This window comes from Squalius cephalus (genome assembly GCF_949319135.1).
Source record: "Squalius cephalus genome assembly, chromosome: 22".
NCBI lineage: Eukaryota > Metazoa > Chordata > Actinopteri > Cypriniformes > Leuciscidae > Squalius > Squalius cephalus.
In genome coordinates, this window is record NC_137143.1 from 24,441,741 (window position 1) to 24,463,765 (window position 22,025).

General features: G+C 38.7%; 1 protein-coding gene across 3 annotated transcripts in view; it reads right to left on the reverse strand.

Annotated features, from left to right (window-relative positions):
- Positions 1 to 12,044, reverse strand: part of arhgef10la (Rho guanine nucleotide exchange factor (GEF) 10-like a) — a 121,098-nt gene extending 109,054 nt beyond the window's left edge. For all 3 annotated transcript variants that reach the window (XM_079856643.1, XM_079856642.1, XM_079856641.1), the window contains exons 1-3: positions 11,722 to 12,044; positions 921 to 1,184; positions 3 to 24 (exon numbers count right to left, since the gene is read on the reverse strand). In XM_079856643.1, the coding sequence (XP_079712769.1) occupies positions 3 to 24; positions 921 to 1,179 (281 nt within the window). In that variant the 5' untranslated portion in view covers positions 1,180 to 1,184; positions 11,722 to 12,044. The remainder of the gene's footprint in view (positions 1 to 2; positions 25 to 920; positions 1,185 to 11,721) is intronic.
- Positions 12,045 to 22,025: the final 9,981 nt, after the last annotated feature.

Consider the following 22,025-nt stretch of genomic DNA (forward strand, 5'->3'; position numbering starts at 1 on the left):
ACCTTTTGTTGGTGGTTGACAAATCTGAAAAGAAATTAAGAGGTGGGAAAAACATTTAAGGATTTTGGCAAAGTCAACTACTTTAATTTAATTGGTATAACCTTTACACTGAACAGGTTTATTTACTAAAATGGTAAGCCATCTATGACAAAACCTTGCAGTATTTTCTCAAGACATAGTTCATTAAAAGGATCGTTCACCCAAAAATGATAATTACCCCATGATTTACTCACTCTCAAGCCATCCTGGGTGTGAGCTTGCAGATGAATACAGTTGGAGTTATATAAAAAAATATATATTCTGGGTCTTCCAAGCTTTATAATGGCAGTGAATGGTAAATGAGATTTTGACACCCAAAAAAGAGCATCCATAATGTATTGATGAATGCGGAAGTGCAGAGGATAGAACAAAACCCCAGTAATTTTTAAAGTGAAAAGTCAGAGGAGCTTGAGTTTGTTGCCCAGCCCTATTTGAATCATAGGAGGCCTACATCTTATGTCACGCATCATGTCAAGAGTTGCTCTTTTGGCATAAGTCGACTTGCATAGGCTGTCTGTTTGAAGCTAGTTATTTGTAGTTGATAGTTTTAAATATGGATATTTTTCTCACAAACGCATCACTTCGCTTCAGAAGGCCTTAACTCCCTAACCCATATGGAGTACTTTTATCATGGATGGATGCACTTTTTTGGCCTTCAAAATCTCATTTACCATTCACTGCCATTAAAAAGCATGGAAGAGCAAGCTTTTCTGAAAGAAGACTGAAAGAAGAAAGTCATATACACCTAGGATGGCTTGGGGGTGAGTAAATCATGGGGTAATTTTCATTTTTTGGTGAACTATCCCTTTAATTCCCAGTAACAAATGAGTTCTGCGGTGAATACTTAAGATGTATGAGAATGACTGAAAAAACAAACTTACTAGTGATATGAGAACTGGTACACTCCTGACCAGCAGGGGAAACTGTAGTGATGGCTTGAGATGGATCTGCATGTTTTTCCTGAGTGTCATTCAATTTGCTTGAATGTGTCTTAAGCTCACTGCATTTGCCTGATGTCTCATCTCCAGAGGCAGTCTTTCCCTTTTGTTTGCCAATATCATCTTCAAATTCAAATTTCTCTCTCTGCTCTTCGTTCTCCACATCCTCCTCCAGCTGCTGGTGAGATGAACCTTTGGACATAGGCTCTGTAAAACAAGGGTCAAATGTTATTCTGTACATCATGCTATATAGATTTAGAAGGCAGCATCTCATTACTGACAAAATTGGAAATTGTGCTGTGAATGTGGTACAAAGTCCAGTCATTTATTAATTTACCAAATATTTTTTTTACTTGTTTTAGTTATGAAAGAGGAATGACACAAATAAAAACCAGACCTGTTGGATGGGCTGTGCAAAGCGTGGCTTCACAAGGTCTCATAAATTGACAGAGTTGGTGAGTTACCGCTCAAAATAAAATGAGCACCTCAATGATTTACGCATTCATTTTAAATGCATATCAAACAAACTAATAATCAGAAGCACTCAGTTATTGTTTTTGTTGGTGTAGCTGTTCTGCATTGATTAGTTATGTATCTGTCACATTTTCCTCAAGCAGTGATTGCCTCTGGAAACATATAAAAAATGGAAAAATTTTAATGAACAAATGTCACAGACCGTACTGAGATCAGCTCAAGACTGGGTGGTGGGTGGTAGGAGAGAAGGGAGAGTTCAGATGCCATCAGCCCCACATAGTAAGTACCACAAAAAGCACTTGTTTCATTATAAGTGCTACAGTGTTTTGTTTAGGGAGCTTAAACTTGTGAAAATGGAAATTAAATGGAAATGTGGTAGAGTAGATAACTATGTAATTTGAGTTATTTTAACTTCATAGAATTTGATTAAAGGGGTGGTTGATTATGATTTCACTTTTCTAACTTTAGTTAGTGTGTAATGTTGCTGTTTGAGCATATACAACATCTGCAAAGTTACAATGCGCAAAGTTCAAAGCAAAGGGAGATATTTGCTTTTAAAGAAATCGCTTTTTAAGGACTACAACAAACGGCTGGTAGGGACTACACCAGTGATGTAGTGCTGCCTGGAGAAGTGGGTATACTCTTAATTTATGCCTCAAATTTTTTTTAAGTGCCCCAGGAAAGGATGAACGCTCTGTGTTATAAACAGTGACATGTAAGATAGTCTTGCATATAAATTCACCCCAAAATGGGCCAGTATAGTATACATTATCACTTAACTTTTGCTGCTTGACTTCACAGAAAAAGGATCATTATAAAATTAATATTAGCCACAGAAGAGGTGCAGTTTTTGTAATTAATACTGGCTTTTAATTATTTATTAATACTAAATAATTATGAATTTTGAGTGACTATTCCTTAGTCCATCCACATATGAAAATTGGACGACTATTCAAGGGATCACTGCATCACTGTCTTTACTGGGTGCAGGGCCATACGCAGGGTTTTATAAAAACCGAGGTCCCAAAAATTATTTTGCTAGGGGGGTTCGGGGGCATGCCCCCTTGAGAAAATATAGATTTTCCTGATCTCGACATGTGCATTTTAAGGTGTTTTGAAGGCCAAAATAAATGGACAACAGTAGCTTTAAAAGCATGTCAGTGGGCAGTAGCATGAAGTATTTTATCAGATATTTTTAAACATGAGAATCATTTTAAATGTCGCAATGAATGATCCACACTACAAAATGGAAATGCAGAATGTTTATGCTTATTGTTGACAATACACAATCACATATTCGAAACGGGAATGGCCTTAAATAAGAAATGGTTCAAGGATTATTTTGCATAGATGTTACATTTCAAACAAACGCCAATGCAATCCTTCTGTGTCCAGAGGCATATGAGCAATTTATATGAGTATCAAAGATCAGTTTCAGCTACTTTTTCTTTCCTAAATTAATCAATGTTTTTGGACTAATTTGTTCATTCAATTGCTCATTCATAAAGACAGTCACTTGTGCCACCTTCTGGCTTAATGATGCAAGTTGCGCAAACACAGACAAGCGGAGTGATACAAACAGTGAAAAGTCTAAGTGTTGATACTGGGGTAATATTCAAATACATTCGAGGTAACGTTATACAAATACATTTATACATTATATTTATAATAATAATGGCAATATATTTAATATGGTGCTTGTGTTGTTAAATTGAGCTTATAGTTTCCACTGTCTTTGATCAAACTGTTTATTTCTGTCGGTCATTTAAAACTTCGATCGAAAAACAGCTGTTCAGTTTAGCTACTTGTATTATCGTTAACTCAAGCGTGAAGCGTCGCGTTGGGATTCGCGCTCGGCTCGCGCTTCTGTGAGTGAACATAAATCCCGCTTGCTTTGATTGGTCTCAAACATTTTGACATTGACGAGCGGGTGTTTGAGTGCTGAAGCAGCTCAGATGAGAAGGTCGGTTATCGTCGCGATGGGCAAATCATTGCAGCACCAAATTAGAGTTAATATTAGGCAATTATTTCACAACTTCCATTATATAGGCTAAACTAAAAAAAATTACTGAGGTCCGGACCTCGCGGACCTCATGGTGGGTACGACTCTGACTGGGTGTTTTCACACGCACATCAGAGGGGATTTAGAAGTGGGTATACGCAATGCCGACTGAACAAGAAGTGGGTATACGCCGTATACCTGCGTATACCCTGCACTACACCACTGGACTACACAACATTCCTCCTGGGTTTGTGACATCACCAACCCTAAAATTTACATAAACCCCGCCCCCGGGATACGACTTATAGATTATCATGACAGAATATGCTAATCAATGACTAGAAGATCTACACATTAGCTACATAAATTCATCAACTAACCATTTAGAAATGTCCTGTTGCATTCCACATGTTGTCACTTCTTCTTGAGTCTCTCCATCATTGTCTGAATCCGGGTTGAACATTAAAGGCTAAAAGTTTTTGAAAATTTCAGTGCATGTCTGTGTGAGTGCAAGCTGTTGTAGCTCCTCCCTCTGTGCCGGGAGCAGCAGCTCATTTGCATTTAAAGGAACAGACACAAAACGGTCCGTTTTTGCTCACCCTCAAAAAGTGACAATTTTAACATGCTATATAAAAATATCTGTGGGGAATTTTGAGCTAAAACTTCACATACACACTCTGGGGACATCATAGACTTATTTTAAATCTTGTGAAAAGGCATTATACCACCCCTTTAAATTGAAATAAATGTTTATGTTATTTAAAGCTAGTATTGCAAGCCAGTCAACTCATTACTGTTGCTTATGTCAACTTCATTTAACTACAAAAAAATGTAAATCTATTTCAGCATTCAATCTCCACAGTCTACTCCAGGTTTTAATAATGCTTTATGTTTTAATAAAGCATTTATTGACCGATTTGAACTTCTGGATGGAGGGAAAAATTTCCTTCTAAAATATATATACATGGCAAAATAAATTAGGCTCTTTTCAGTCTCGTATTGATTTTTGGTTAGTTTCCAAACAACTTATTGAGAAGGTCATCTGTTGGTATTTTAGTGACCCCTCTCACTGATCATAGATATATATATATATATATATTTATTTATTTATTTTTTTTTTAATTTTTTTATTATTATTATTTGTCCCTCACTCAGGATTATAATTACAGAGCATCATTCTGGAACATCTCTCATCTGAAACATGATTGTGTTAAGCTTGGTTTAGAAGCTTTCATTTCAGATTTTCATGTAGATAAAGCTACAAATCAGAACAATTTTAGCCTTAATTGGGAACCGTTTAAATCTGAGGTGGAAGATATGGTAGAAGATATGGTAGTGATTTAGCTAGAAAGAAGAGATCTGAAGAAAATTATGTCATTTCTAAAATAACATTTATTTCCCAAAAACCCATAGAAACGTTGTCTGACCATGAAAATGTGGAACTATCTAATTTGCGGAGTAAGCTAGACGTGTTATATAGAACCAAGTCTGAAGGAGCTAGATCTAGGCAGCGTTGGTTAGAGCACGGAAAACAAAATTCATCTTATTTTTTTAAACTTGAGAGATGTAATTCTAATTATAATACCATTCATAGATTACAGATTAATGGGCATATATCTGAGAATCCAAGAAAAATTGCACAATTTTGTGATGATTTTTATAAGATGTTGTAGTTCCTCTTTTGATCATGGATCAGCTATACTGTACATGCTTTTTCAATTCACTACTTAGTTGTTGTAAAATTAGTGGGGTAGATAGAAACATGTGTGACCAACCTCTTTGTTTAGAGTAGGTCACTGAAACCATTAATCATCTTAAACTGAACAGATCGGTGGATAGTTTGTCTACTGAGTTCTACAGATTGTTTGCTTTGCAAAACAATTAGCTCATTTACTTTTGCAAGTTTTCAGAGAAAGTATTTTAAAAGGCTCTATTCCACCTACACTTACACCAGGCCTTATTACATTACTCTCAAAGCCCAATTAAGATGTTCTTTTTCTTGACAATTGGCACCCAATATGTCTTCTTATGCATTAATATTGCAGACAGGCAAATTATACTGAGTCAACTTGCGGATGATACTACATTGTTTTTAAGTAACTCTGCTCAGGTTGCTTTAGTTATTAATGTATTTACTTTATTTTCTCGAGCATCAGGCTTACACTTAAATATTAATAAACGTGAGTTATTTTCAATCAAAAATTGTCATTTGACAAATATAGATGGCATCCCAGTGAAAGATAAAGTCACTTATCTAGGTATAGTCATTTCGAAGGATATGAAGAGTAGATGTGTCAATAACTGGTTACACAGAGATTGGTCTCTCAAGGGTAGAGCTTTACTTTCTAAAGCAGAGGGTCTGCTCTGGCCACATCTGCAGTCCTCATGACTCCTGCAGCAGGACTATGGCATGTTCATACAGATGATCAGGAACTCTGGGCATCTTTTTCCTGGTGTTTTTCAGAGTCAGTAGAATGGTCTCTTCAATGTCCCAAGTTATTGTAACTGTGACTTTAATTGTCTACCGCCAGCAAAGTGTCTTAGTGTCTTTAGGACTGTTCCAAAGATGCATGTGCTGTAATTGTTTATAGTTCATTGAACAAGCATGAAAAACATTGTTTAAACCCTTAAAGTAAAAGGCACCACCAGAATTCTTTTTTTGCATTGCATACTATGTCACTAATTTAGCCCATTAGGCAGGCTCATTGGAATATTCAATATTCAATAATTAATTATATGTCTTGTGTATGATGGACATCGTCACTTTGAGTCAAGATCTGGGTTTCTGAAGAACTAACCACAAATGGTACATTTGCCTATTATTCTAATACTGAATCAGTTACAAAAATGCTAACGTGAGGAAGGGAGCATGAATGACTCCAGACATGTTTTTCAAAAACGCTATTCATGTCCATTCTGATGTCCTTCTGTCCCTTACAGTGGACCACAAACACAGTTTCTCCAGCAAACCCACTTCATGTTAGACCACACACAATGGCACCCTTGTGATCAGACAAGAGTGCCATGATGCATTCATCACTGAGGAATCCCTCACTGTTTGTTAGATCACAAGTCAAAAGATCAGTGCTATGTGATGTGTGAAATGGTGGGACCAAGCACTGATGGAGAGAAAGGATTGTCTGTCTCCAATATTTTATCCATTCCTGTATAACATGTATGACATGGCATCTCAACCAACCAATGTATGTCATGACGATGCTGATTGGCTGATGGCACCTATGTGTGCAGTCAAACCCTTCAATAGTGACTATCCTGAGTTGTGATGTCCAAGACAGCAGATATGGGGAAATATGTTCATTTCACACTTTCAATAGTCCTGGAAACATAACCAGGCTCTGGTAAAACATTTACAATAATATAATGAATACTACGGATATATATATATGTATGTTGCTTTCAGAAATTCTTATTTAGCAAGAATACACTGTAAAAAATTTGCTGTAGTTTTGCAGCTGTTTGCCAGTAACTTACTGTAGATTTAAATTTATGTTATTTACTGGCAACAGTTTGTTCGAAGTTAAATGAACATTAAACATTAACAAGTCTTTGTCTTTAAAGAATACAATTATAAAATAACAATCTAATGCAAAGCATTCAGGGAACCAGAAATCTTCATCAACCTTTTTCTGTTTTTTTCCTTCAGATTTTGGTTCCCAGAATGCTTTGCATGAGGATGTTATTTTAGTTTTATTCTGTAAAGATAAAGACTTGTTAATGTTTAATGTTCATTTAATTTTGAACAAATTGTTGCCAGTAAATAACATCAATTTAAATCTACAGTAAGTTACTGGCAAGTAGCTGCCAGTAATACTGTAATTTCTACAGATTTTTCTAACAGTGTACAGCTAGTTTTGAATGGCTGTAAATGGCTTGCAGATGCTGTAGTTACAGCATAACAGCCAAACCTTCACCCCCTTGGTCTCAACACCAATATAATGAAGGTTTGCATGGAGGAACCTTATTTATTTATTTATTTATTTATTTATTGTCTGATCAAGCACATACAATCAAAAATGCTTACACTTATATTTTTATAAAGCAGACCAAACTGGTTTGCTCATGCAATACAGCATTATGATTGACATGATGCAGACTGGCATTGACTGTGCAGTAAAGGTCAGTCTGAATCCATACTCAAAACACAGAGCATGGATGTCCAAAACTAATGTCAGTTGTGGTCAGTCCCATATAGGAAAGACACTTTAAAAGAGATAGTAGTTGTTTTAGCAACGAGATGAAATGAATAATTGGAGATTTATCACATAAATTGCTTTAGGCAAAGCATCAAAGGCAAAGGCAAAAAACACACCTGAGAACTCCATGAAGTCTACTGTATTTTGAAAGAGAAACCAATAATATTTTCATCAGGGGCAGGTCAATTGTGTTTTTTACCTGGACTTAGAATAGTACCTGTAGCAACCCAGCATAAGTTCTGTTTGGCTGTTCATGTAAAGCATTATGTATATGTTGTTCTGCTTTCATTCTCTTGAAAAAGTGTAGCATCCTTCATTGGGTGCATGTGTGAAGAGATGTTATGATAAACGTTTTCTATGTACATTTCAGATAAAAGCTCCCTTACTCTTGATGTATCACTTCAGTCCCAAAGACATTACACAATATTGAAGTTGTAAACACAGTTTTAAACTATATCTATATTCAGCTGTGTCATTTATTAGCTTGTTTCAGTTTAAGCCTCACCCTTGCCTTCACTCTTGGTCCAGTCTGTTATGTTGAGATGTGTTTGCACTGCCTGTTTACTTGCTTTTTGAGCAAGAATCAAACGTATTAGTGTTGTGAGTCTTCTGTCTTCAGCTTCCCTGCAGCATCAATACCTGCTTATGTTTGATTCTGCCTAATTTTCCTAGCTTCAACTACAGTAAGTGAAAGATTCATTTTTAATCCTATAAAACCAATTGTACTGTATCACTTTGAATACAAGACCTTCAACAACTTGATCAATAACTTTCTGAAAAACCCACAATCTATACATTTTCTGCCCCCTGGTGTCATTCCCAATATGCTCACCTGTCATGATGCACACGTCTTCTGACAGCAACATAAAATCACAGAAAACGTTTATATTTCAAGAAGAATATTGACTAGATTGAAGCAACTTGCATATTCATAGTTAGTATAGTTTTTTTTCTCCTGCAGTCTGCAACCCATTGAGTCGCAACCCACCAGTTGACAACTATCGGTTCATGCTATAAATTTATGGAGGGGGGAGTGTATCAACACAAGGAGGAAACTTCCTTTTCCACTTCTTATCAGTGTCCCAAGCGTCCATCTCATGAAATACTTGGAGTTATCGCAAGACAGCTCAGAAATATGCTGTCTATGATTCATACAGATTGATGATGTCATCCTTGCCCACAGGGTATTAAACCGACACGTGCTTCAGGATGAATGCATGCACAGCAAAATCTTATAATGTGTCAAATTTTAAAGGTGTGTTGCTACAGTACGTGTATTTTTTGCAAGTGTATATTTACCTTGCACAATCTGCTTTTCAATTTTAGCTGACAGACAAAAAAAGCATGATGTATTTATAATAACATCACTGCATTCTGACTTAATTGCAGGTTCCATGGAAACAGCACCTTAACCTTCTATTTAAACCGTGGAATGGCTGTGTACACATCTCTACATGTCCTCTATAGTCACAAACGCACATCCTCGAAATGTGCCACCTCAGCAATGGCTGATTTTGCAGAGCACAGACATCTAAGGATGCATTATTCATCCTTGGGGTTGTCTGTAATGCACTTTTCCAAATTAACATTAAAGTTGGCATGGAATGAAAATTAAGCCTATTTATTTCTTAAATGTATGTTAAAGATCTTGCTGTGAACAATTTATCTGTGCATATGGTTTTTTTTATTAACGGTTTAACCTCATATAAGTCAAGTCACATTAGTCCTTTATACAACAGAGATTGTTTCAAAGCAGCTATACATTAATAAACATGAAAATAACAATGTAAATGTTGACCATAACCATAATTTCAGCTTTAAATCAGCTCTACTTAAGACAACGGTGTCATTATTCTGCTCAATTTTCAGTGTTGTTTCAATTCAGTTAAATAACAGTGTCGATGTAGCTGTGACAGAAAGGGCATCCGACGTAAAACTTGTGCCATATCATGTGTGTATGAAGCGGACCCTGGACTTTGAGAGGGAATAATGCTAAGAAAGAAAGAGAAAGAGAGAACAGTGTCGATGTAGCAAAGTTAGTGTCATTATCCAGCTCAATTTTGTTCCCAGAGAGCAACATAGTGTTGGGCCGTGTGGAATCCACGTGTACCAGATGTGGGCCGACACTATGTTGCTGTCTGGGTTCTCATCTATCCGATATAGTGTCAGAGCAGTTAAATCGATAATATTACTGAATATTAATTGTAATTTAAAATGTCATAACTGGACCTTCCAGTGGAAATGACAGACATATCTGTGATGATGCAGGACTTCTCCAATCATTTAGTCAGCTTAAACTCCACCAGTTCAAGCTCATGTTCATTTGCCTCCACTTCTGAGAGAAACGGTCACATCTCAAAATCCAATCAACAATCGGTGCATAGAACCAAGTACTTGCCCTAAATTGTTTCTTTTTTGATCATCTGTAGCCTATAACTTGGATGTATGTCACAATACAGAGGAAAAGATCTGGCACCACAATAAAAATGCAGTATCAACGTGTAAATGACTGAAGCAAGGAATTCCATTGGCCGCCTGGTAATAGTGATGCCAAAACACGGTATAGCCATAAAACTCAACAACAAAGAGAGTCATGTAACAGGTCATTGTTCACTCAGATTGTTCATTCACATCCTCAAACCTTCAAAGCATGATGTGGTTTGGCATGCACAGATTCAAAAGATCTGTTCAATTCTGCCTTTACATCGATTGAAAGAATCACATGAAAAGCACAAGCTCCTCTTTCACCTTCTAAACATACAGTATAGTGTTTCATTTCTCTCATGTTGTTGTGTAATGTGTTCTCAAAAATAGCAGAGGTCTTCATACAACACCTTTCACTTTTTGAAGAGCTCACATTCCCCAGGGAATTCTCAAGTTCTCGCTAACGTGTGGATGGAGCTCCCTCCACCCAATATCCAGTATCACATCCGCTGGGAGGCCCCTGCAATCGTACATATGCCTTTGTCATCCCAGAGGGCCCAAAAAGCCCCAGCTGTGTCCCTTCGGATTGGAGAGACCACTGACAGGGTGTGTTTGTACTGCAGCTCTCTCTCTCGGACATGCATGGACTGCTAATGATGCTGAACTGTCATAGAGAGAAAAGGAGGGAAATGGAACACTGCCCATTTTTAAACCGTCTAATTCTGGAAATGCAAAAGGAAGTCAGTGATTGTTGACTGGCAGCTAGATGCAGATTAGGAGTTCCAGGATTGTGAGGCGCCTCAGTACTACACAAAGTGTGATTGTGGAATTTACATTGGAATTAGTCCATGAAAAAATCTGCTCTAATTTCTCTTTAAATCAGATATGTGGTTGTACGATAATTCCTGGTTTCCGTTTACCACCTCAGAGTTGCATCTGCGTTAGAAGTTCTGCTGGATAACACTGGGTTAAGGGGAAAGTTCACCCTAAAAAAAGAATATTTCATCATTTACGCACCCTTGTGCTGTTCCAAACCTGCAAGACTTTTATTGCTCTGTTAAACACAGAAAAAAATTATATATTTAAAAATGCCTCAGCACTCGACCCAACTGATATTTTTCAAAATATCATCTTTTTTGTTCCTCAAAAAGTCAAAACAAAAGATTATTGGACTATATTTTACAGGAAAATACTATTTCAGTTTTTCTAAATTTCAACAAATAATTCCTTTGTAATTGTTTGGGAATTTTATAAACAATATCTGAGTGAAAATAGTTTCTACACCAAATATATTTCAGGGCAAGTTTTGGAATGGCATTAGGGTGATGATGTAAATGATGACAGAATTTTATAATTTCATTTTTGGGTTAACTATTGCTTTAACTGTCCGTGAAAGGGTCTCTTTGGGTTGAGTGAGTTTTGTAAGATCCCTCTGTTCCCCAGTGAGCCACTGAAATTAGAAAGAGTGCACACCCTCCTCTTCTGTCTTCTCTTCTCCTACCCCCACTCTACAGAAAACACCCCTTTTCATGGTGCCCATGCCTTTGTTGCATGAAAGGGGAGCAAACTTAGAGTGTTAGTGTGTGAGAGAAAATGTTAGATTGATAGACCAATAAACAGAACAACTCACCTTTTTGTTCTCAGTAGTACTACCACAGGAAAGCTTCAGCACCTCCCAAGAGTGACTTTAATCCCAACAACCTCCCATGCACTTCCTGCTATGAAATCAGCTGTCTCCTTGAACACATCCTCATCCTCTGTTTATCCGCTGCTGTCGGACTGAGGCCTCTGAGAGGGCGGCAAATACTGCTGTTTACTTTCCCACAGGCAGCAAGTTGCCGACTCTGCGCACTAACCGCTCCAATCCTCCTTGCTTTCATAGGCTAAATGAGCCCCCCTCTTCCCCCGGCCTCTGTCACTCCCGTCTTTTCTTTCGCTCCTTCCCTCCCCTGCTGTTGGTCAGTTAGGCTCTTCTGAACAAGCATAATAGCTGTTAAGCTCCACCAATGGCTGAGCTGCCGGCAGACTTGTCGTCCAATTAAAGTCAGGTTAGTTGGTCAAGGGGCAGAGTCTAGAAGGGAAAAAAGAGTAAGACAAGTCTGGAGAAGGAGGGAGGGAGAGAGAGAGAAAGACAGAAACAGACACAGGGATTACAGCATCTCCAAGCTGGGCAAAAGTGGAGTAAATAGTATTAACTGAGTTGGTGGTCATTCAGTATTGTGCAGTGATGGCATTAAAGCATATCTCTTTAATTGATTTTTGTCAGTTTTGAGGATACATTACATACTGTGGGAAACACTCATTTCTACCCTTCTATAAATGTATATGTAAATTATATAAAAATACACATTTTCAACACAGTCATGTGTCAATGACCCAGAAATTAGCTCGTCTTGCAGTCAGTAAGACAGTGGGAATCATCTCGCATTTATAATGCAAAACCTCTCTAAGAAAAAACCCTTTATGTGGAAAAAATGCTAAGACATAAACTGATTAAAAAACAAAAACATTTTGAATAAATTTTGAAATATACATTTTTAAATATTTTAAAAGCTGCCAATTTCACCACGATTCTGTAAACATTTGAGAATTAATGGTAAAAAAAAAGAAAGGTAAACCTTACTTGATATGGTTAATTAAAACACAATAGGCACACACACACACACAACACACCATTTTTGTGCAGAAGGTATGTAACGTTTCAGTACCTAAATTCTTAGGTAATTTGTTGCATTCAGTTCAATGGAAAAATACGATTGGCTAATTACTGTATGTGTGAATGGATTTATGAAATATTTACTCAGAAATGTAAATACACTCTGTACAAAGTGAAATAGTCATCGCTCATACAATGGGACAACTACACAATTATCTTTCTCCACTGATATATACAATACCCTTGTAAAAAATAAATTTATGTAAGTGTGCTATTAGTACTTCTTGAAAACTAAAAATAAGAAAGTCTACTTTCAGTCTACTTTTTATGTAGACTACTTCTCGGAAATGTTCTTTATGTACATCTCAGAAATATACTTAAATTGCACTAAAGTATGCTTGATTTATAATGACAAAACTTACAAGTATACTTGCAGTATAAAACTACTAGTTTACTGAGAGTAAACTTCAAAATGTACTTTCATAAACTAAATAATGTGCTACAAGCATTTAACTAAAATTATCAGTATATCTATACATTCATTCATAGTAGGCCTATATTGTAGCCTGGCAAGCCAGACCTACATCAAGATGTTAGGTCTGGCAACTCACCATAGACACGGCTCAATCCGAGGGGCGGGATAAACGGCTGTCTTTCAAATTCCCTCTGCACGCAATAGGACAGCGCTTCAACCAACCAGAGCGTTTTCCCAACAGCAGAGCTAACGTTAGTTGATAGATTCAACTTTTAAATCTGGCCGGCAAAACTACGAACATATCTTCTTTTTTTAAGAATGACTTAAGTGCCGTTCTTTGCTCTTTTCTCAAAGAAAAACTTAGAGTCGCGGCCAAAGCCGATTTGAAAGACTGTTCGCCAGAAGCAGCAACTCTTCTTTGTTTTCAAGTAGCAGGGAACCGTCACAACTCTGTCGCCATTATGTTAAACCCGCCCCGCCTACTCTATACGCGATGTGATTGGCCTGACCCAATTTAGGTTTTTACAGCTCCGAAAGTCAACGGAGAGTTGCTAGACTACCCTGGCTGCAAAATACATTTACAATCCACAAATGAGCCACAAAATCACTCTCCAGAACATTCTCATTCACTGTTCCATGGTGGTGGAATGATCTCCCCACCCTCATCCGGAATGCAGAATCCTTGACAACATTCAAAAGACAACTGAAAACTCATCTCTTCTGTGAGCACTTAACCTCATAAAAAAAAAAAACTCCAGACAACATGAGCTATGATCTATGAGGTTGCAGCTTTTTACAGAGGATGCTATTGAAAACATGGCAAGTCTATCCTTCACAGCCTCGCTTTTATACCTGTCATGGCATTGCTGTGAATAAGCTCTTTTGTTCTCCTCATTTGTAAGTCACTTTGGATAAAAGCGTCTGCTAAATGATTAAATTTAAATGTAAATATTAATATTCTTGATTGGTCGCCTTTTTCATGAATATTAATTTTCCTCCCACTACATCAGCGAAGGACCACCTACTCACTGCTCAATTATCCACTAAGCTGAGCTGAAGGGAGTTTTTAAAGTTTACAAGGCAGCTTTAAACAAAAATAACCATCCAGTCCAAACATTTGGAAAAAGTAGGCATCACGCTTGTGATTCGATTAGAATTGAAGTTTATTTAGAAGAACAATCCACAATTTCTGCTTTATCAACCAACAGTAACACACTGACGTGCGTGATATATGTGCTCGATGAAATCAGAGATTGAAATCCGATCACAGACACGTTTTGGACACATGTAAACAGATCACCTGAAACAGGTCTTGACACCAGGTATGAACAAGGCCTATATAATGGTACATCATAAGAAACCCAACTCAAATCTCATTGAACTTTTTTTCAAGAGTTCTCTCCATAGGAATGTTGATGTGAAGACGGAATGGATGCAGGCTTGTCCTCAATGGATACAGTCATTCACACAGTATTTATTTATTTTACTTTCATAAACGTGCCATATATTAAATGTGGCTACTATTACTCACTGGAGTCAGATTAATCACCCCTGAGTCAGACTGACACACACCCCATCAGTCCATAAAGACAAGTGATACCTCCAAGCACAGTGTTGACATCTCTGTAATAAAAATGTCCATTCAGCAGAATACAAAAGTATAAGCTGATGAGGGTCTCATCTGAAAACAGCTCTCACCACAGGAAAGCTCACAGGAATAGTCCTGCTAGATTTTTCTGTTGGCATGTATTTCCTCATAACAAATCTGGACTAAAATTACCAGTGCACTTTGCTCTAGTTTTTACACAATTTCAATAAAGACGAAAAATATCTGTATTTTTGCATTTGAGAACTGCAGATAATAAATATAGTATCTCCTAAAGTTACTCTAAACAGAACTGTACATTTATTAACACAACATAAAGCCATAAGTACAAATTTGTGAGCAAAAAACATTTATAACATCTGTTATCATTGAATGAATTAGATTTTAATATAAAAACATATACGGCTGCTTGACCAAATCAATGCTATAAGACTTTTGAACAGTCAGCATATAAATTATATATGCTCCCTTAAATGCTAAAATGTATTCTCAATACAAAAATAAAAAATAAAGTATTTTAATTCATCCCAAAAAGTATTTTGTGTGCTGTCTTTCTGTTCAGTAATCAAAGTAGCTAGTGACCAGTCTGTTCACCAACCCAGTGGCCAACAACCAGGACAGCCCAGCTACCAGTCGCTGTCCCAATCCAGTGGCCACCAGTCAGCACAAATTTGCTGCCAGGCTGGGGCCAATCTGGGGTTGATCAGATAAAAAAAAAAGTGGATGATGCTAAATACAGGTTAAAATGTGGTCTAAAATGTTTTCAGCTTGTCCACTTTCAACAATTTCCAGAGGTAGACAAATGCTAAGGGGATTTGAGAGCAGCCGGCTGGTTCATTCTACGCGGCTTCTCAAGAGCGGCTGCACAAGCTCTTATGAAGACCCAGCTGTTTCACGATTTGCCGGATTCACTGCATGACAACGATCAAGTGGGTTTATTTGAACACCTTCAGTTCCACTAATGCTCACAAATCAGCCTTTTTGTAACAGTAAAATCTCTTTTTATGTAGGTGCGATATTATATTGAGTCATTTTTATCAAAATAAAACTGATAAAAAAAACGTAGACCCCACTACATTGGTATTTAAATAGTATAGGCTTATGTTAAACTATATGTACTGCTTAAAGGGGTGGTAAAATGCCCTTTTCACAAGATGTAAAATAAATCTCTGATGTCCCCAGAGTGTGTGTGTGAAGTTTTAGCTCAAAATACCTCACAGATATTTTTATATAGCTTGTTAAAATTGTCACTTTTTGAGGGTGAGCACCGTTTTGTGTCTGGCCCTTTAAATGCAAATGAGCTGCTGCTCCCAGCAAAGAGGACAGGGTTCAAGAGCTCGTGTCGTGTGTTAGCAGCTCCGATTACCTCACGCAGACACACACTAAAATGACAGAAACTGTTCTGCCTTTTATGTTTAAACGGAGTCAGACAAAGATGGAGAGACTCAATAAGAAGTGACAACACGTAGAATGCAACAGGACGTCTTTGAATGGTTAGTTGGTGAATTTATGTTGCTGATGTGGAGTTGACTATCTTCAATTAGCATATTCTGTCATGATAATCGTATGTTGTGAGATGCACACAGAGTGACTTTCTATTGCATGTGAAAAGACAGATGCTACAGTTTGAGCTGACTCACAAATGTACTTGACTACAACAATTCGTCCTCTTCTCAACATGGACTGCGTGTTCCCGGGGGCGGAGTTAATGTCAATTTTAGGGTTGGTGATCTGTCACTAACCCCTGGAGGAATGTGTAGTCCCTACCAGCCGTTTGTTGTAGTCCTTAAAGGGTAACTAAACCCTAAAACAACTTTTTTTAGTTAATGATCTGTAAGACTGGGGCTTTATTAATACTGTTCATTGATTCAAGTAATTTTTTTGACATTTGGGTTTAAAGTGTTTTAATTCTACAATATATGGTGTAAAAATGTCTGAGTGCTGCCCTCTTCAGGTTGAACAGTGGCTACTGCAGTTGAATTTTCCTATAGGAAGTTGTGGTGGCCGGTGTCAGAGGGAACCAGCTAACCATGCCCTTGCCTACAGAGAGATGCCTCTCAGATGCACGCCCCCTCTCCACTGGGGTCTGCCTACTTTTCCAGCATTTTTCAAATATTGCCAGTGGGTGGAGTCAGGGTCAGGCTCTGACCAGGGGTTTAGTTACCCTTTAAAAAACGATTTCTTTAAAAGCAAATATCTCCCTTTGCTTTGAACTTTGGGCGTTGTAACTTTGCAGATGTTGTTTATGCTCAAAAAGCAACATTACACACTAACTAAAGTTAGAAAAGTGAAACATACTTAACCACCCCTTTAATACAGCGTCTGTTTGTACAAGAATAAAGTATTAAATGGAAAGCGTCTGTATTTTACAAATATTGCATTTATTTCAACTCAGCTTCATAAAGTACGCAAACACCACGTGAGCGGTCATTATGGGAAGCAGAAAGTGTCCGAGTTCACGTCTCAGTTTTCAGCTCCTCCCCACCTGCACACAGCAACTCTCGCTGATCAGTTACATCCAGCCGCAGCCAATATCCAACCAATATCCAACACACCTTGTGAAAACCACAAAATAAGACATGAAACATGAACATGAAACCACACCAAAACTAGACGTGGCACCCATAAAACTAGACCCTCCCCTCAAAGAAATCAGGACAGAAGTGGTTGAAAGTGGACAAAAGAGACAGATTAAAACACCTGCTGTAAATGGGAATGTGTCTCCCTTGTCTACTTGTGATCAGATTGACCAAAACGCATGTTAATACCATGTGTAAACAGGGTCTCATGTTATATAATTGGTTTAGAAGTTTACATCTGTAATTCCATTGAACTTATTACAACTGATTGGGTCAAGGAATGAAAACAATACATAGCTTCTTGGTCCAAATGTTAACTTATTTCATGGTTAATCGTGGTAAGTAGTATAAACTGCTCCAAATCAAAACTTGTAGTTTACTAGTACAGTAATTTACTGAGATCCAGCAATGCTTTGAAATGAATTGGCAGCTTTTTTTAGAGTCATTCCCCCATTTGTTTGAATGTGTCTGTCTACACAGGTAGCTATTTGATATACATTGATGTTGCTTGTGGGCATTTTTATGGTTGGTTGTCATAATATGTGCATCTGTCGAGGGTCTAACAGCACTTAATCTTCACAGTTATTAGTAAGCTAATCAAAATATTACATTTATAATACATTTAATGATTTATGTAGTTTTGTTGCTTTATGTAATTAGTTAATTCTAAAGACTTTTCGATTATTTAAACCTACTTTGAATCCCCACAATCTCAAATACGCGTTTCCATGCATCAGTTTTCCCATCTTAAGGTGTTTACATGACAACAATGTACTAAAAACAGAAAGGTTTGTCCTTTGCGTTTTTTAACGTACAGGCGACAACGTTGTCAAAATGATCCCCATTCACATGGGTCCATGAAAACGGTTAAAACCACTGTATTATGCTGCAGGCCAGTGGTTGGCGAGGTCACTTTGTAAAAAAAAAAAAAACTACACGCCTATAGACTGACCACGTAATATTTAATGCGCATGACGTCACCAATTTTACACATTCATATTTTTTTGTAGTTTAAACAAAGACAATAACGGTATCGTTTTCAAAAAATTGCAACTTTGAAAACCGTTTTCAAAATTTTGTTTTCAGGCTCCCAAAACGATATTGTTGTGTAAATGAAGGGCAAAAACGTTATGTAAACGGTGTAAAGTGTGGGCATGATGTTTATAATCTTTATAACATTGGGTTTAAGGTCCCTTGACTCTGGAGGCTTACTTTGAATTTCATTGAAATCATTTGAGGTTTCTCTTACATGAGTATGTGTGTGAACTTTTAACTATATATATATATACGGATGCTTGACCAAATCAATGCTATAAGACTTATGAACAGTCATTATACTACTGCTCCCTTAAATGCTCAAATTTATTTCTACTTCAAATAAATAAAAATATGGCAAAGGCAAGGCAAGTATGTTTTTATGATTTTTTTAGTGGTCTTGCTGAGTTGTGTTTTTTGGTTGGCCATGGAGGGTACCACTCTCCGACTCTTAAGGTATGATGATAAATTGCAGTATTTGGCATTTGTTAATAACTGGTATTTTTCTAACAGTTTTTTCTTTTACAGTTTTTCTTTGGCACTTCTCAGTCTTTGTGTCTGTGGCCATATTGGAAGTGGTAAGGTTTATCCAGGCAAGTTCTATAATTCAGGTTTGCTAACATGTCTATTTGATTTATTTCCTTTTTTCTTGTTTCTAGTTGATGGTTTTGTCAGGAGTGTATGTTATCCTGTATACAATGAGGCTGGTTTCCCCATGAAGGATGATGTGAAACCACAAAGTTCCTACAGGTGGGATGATGTGTCATATCCCATCAGTCCTCAAAGATCTATGAATATCACTTACAGTGCTGCACAAGGGTGTTTATAGCAGTGTAAACTATAGTGACTAATATATATAAGCCTGGTTCTGATGCTGGAAGTCAACTTCAAGAATATCTGCTCTCTTCAGCTGGCAGTGGCAGTCTTATTTCTGGTTCTGTGAGGACTGCAATGAGTACAAGTGTGAGCCTTGAGTCTCTACTCAACCCAGCACAGCTCAACTATCAAACTGTAGTACAGTCTAGTAATGAGTCTGTGGCATCTAGTAGCCAGCAACTAGTGCAGAGCAGCTCCCAGTCCAGTGGTCAATTAGTGCGAGTCTGCTACCAGTCTGCAATGCAGCCCAGTGCCCAGCCCATTGTCAAACCTCAGAGAAGTAAACTTCAAATTGGTTCCAAGTTAATTTCTGGTAAAGTGCCAGTCCAGATTTCAAGTTCTACCTTTATTGTCAAGCCTTTTCAGCCAAGAAATGAGTCCTCAAAACTTGGCTATCAGTTAGGGCAAGGCAGCTATGGGTCTGGACCTGTGTCATTGCTCAGTGGCCAGCAACTAGTGCAGTCACGCTATAGTTCCACGGTTCAACCTAGCAGAGTGCAACTAGCACAGGTAAGATACCAACCTGTGGCCTGGCCCAGCCTCCAAATATCATCTCGGGTCAGCAGCCAAAACTCTGAACAAGCTGTCTTGCAGTCTGTTGACCTGACCAGTGGCCTTCCATCAGCACAAGCCAGCTCACAGTCTGTGGACCAGTCCAACATCAACCAACCAGCCCAATCAGACCAGACCAGTGGCCTGCAGTTAGCCCAAACTAAATACCAGTCTGTTGTCTGGCCTATTGGTCAACAACCAGGACAGGCCCGCTACCAGTCTGTGTCCCGGCCCAGTGGCCTGCAATCATCACAAGCCCACCAATCTGTGTCCCGGCCCAGTGGCCTGCAGTCATCACAAGCCCGCTACCAGTCTATGTCCCGGCCCAGTGGCCTGCAGTCAGCACAAGCCCACTACCAGTCTGTGTACAAGCCTAGTTGCCTTCCATCAGCACAAGCCAGCTCACAGTCTGTGGACGAGTCCAGTGGCCTGCAGTTAGCACAAGCTAGATACCAATCTGTGGTCTGGCCTACTGGTCAATGTCCAGGACAGGCCCTGTACCAGCCTAGTGGCCTACCATCAGCACAAGCCAGCTCTCAGTCTGTGGACCAGTCCAGCATCCAACACCCAGCTCAATCCAGCTCACAGTCTGTGAACCAGTCCAGTGGTCTGCCATCAGCACAAGCCAGCTCTCAGTCTGTGGACCAGTCCAGCATCCAACACCCAGCTCAATCCAGCTCACAGTCTGTGAACCAGTCCAGTGGTCTGCCATCAGCACAAGCCAGCTCACAGTCTGTGGACGAGTCCAGTGGTCTGCCATCAGCACAAGCCAGCTCACAGTCTGTGGACCTGTCCAGCATCCAACAACCAGCCCAAGCCAACTCACAGTCTGTAAACCAGTCCAGTGGTCTGCCATCAACACAAGCCAGCTCACAGTCTGTGGACCAGTCCAGTGGCCTGCCATCAGCACAAGCCAGCTCACAGTCTGTGGACCAGTCCAGCATCCAACAACCAGCCCAATCCAGCTCACAGTCTGTGAACCAGTCCAGCATCCTACAATCAGGCCAAACTATCTTGCAATCTGTTGACCTGTCCAGTGGCCTTCTTTCAGCACAAGCCGGCTCACAGTCTGTGAACCTGTCCAGCATCAACCAACCAGCCCAATCCGGCTCCCAGTCATTGGACCAGTCCAGTGGGCTGCGGTTAGCCCAAGCTAAATACCAGTCTGATGTCTGGCCTAGTGGTCAACAACCAGGACAGGCCCGCTACCAGTCTGTGTCCCGGCCCAGTGGCCTGCAGTCATCACAAGCATCTTACCAGTCTGTGTACAAGCCTAGTTGGCTGCTGTCAGCACAAGCCAGCTCTCAGTCTGTGGACCAGTCCAGCATCCAAAAACCAGCTCAATCCAGCTCACAGTCTGTGAACCAGTCAAGTGGCTTGCAGTTAGCACAAGCTTCAGACTTGTAACCTCAAGTGTCTACTGGAGAGGTATTTGATCCATGATGGTCTTAAGGATTTGTTTTTTTTTTTGTGCTGCATTAGTGTGCTGTGACCTAATTTTTGTTTGACATCTGCTTTGTTCTCTTATAACCTGTTTACACCTGGTGGTAAGATGAGTTTTGGTTGATCTGATCGAAGTGGATGATGTTAAATACAGGGTCTAAAATGTTTTTAGCTTGTCCACTTTCAACATCTTCCAGAGGTAGCTGAATGCATTTGACTGGATTGCTTTCATAGTGTAAATGCTTGTGTGGTCAAATGCATTCAAACGGTCACAAAAGACTACCTACTGACCCAATGCATTAACATTATGGGAAGCATGCTAGCCAGATTGAATTTAAACTTTGTTGGCTGAAGACCCAAGATGTTCTTACCATTCCTGATTTCTAACTTGCTCACTGTTCAACATGTTCTTGCAGCTGTCAAGGCAGAAACAAATCCTGCTGCTGTTTTTTGGGTCATCTCTGGTAATGTCCATGTGTGAATTGCATTAGCTTATTTTGTCGGATGGAAATTAGACAGAAAGATCTGAAAAAGCCTGTACATTTACCCGCGCTTTTTGTTTTTGTACAAACCACACATAAATGTCATTTTCTCAACAGTACAAACTTTTACATACATGCTGCTCACATATTGTAGAAGAGTTTTTGTAGAAGACTTTAGCCATGAAAGTGTTACAAGTAACTGAAATAAGCACAAATGTCAGAACACCTCC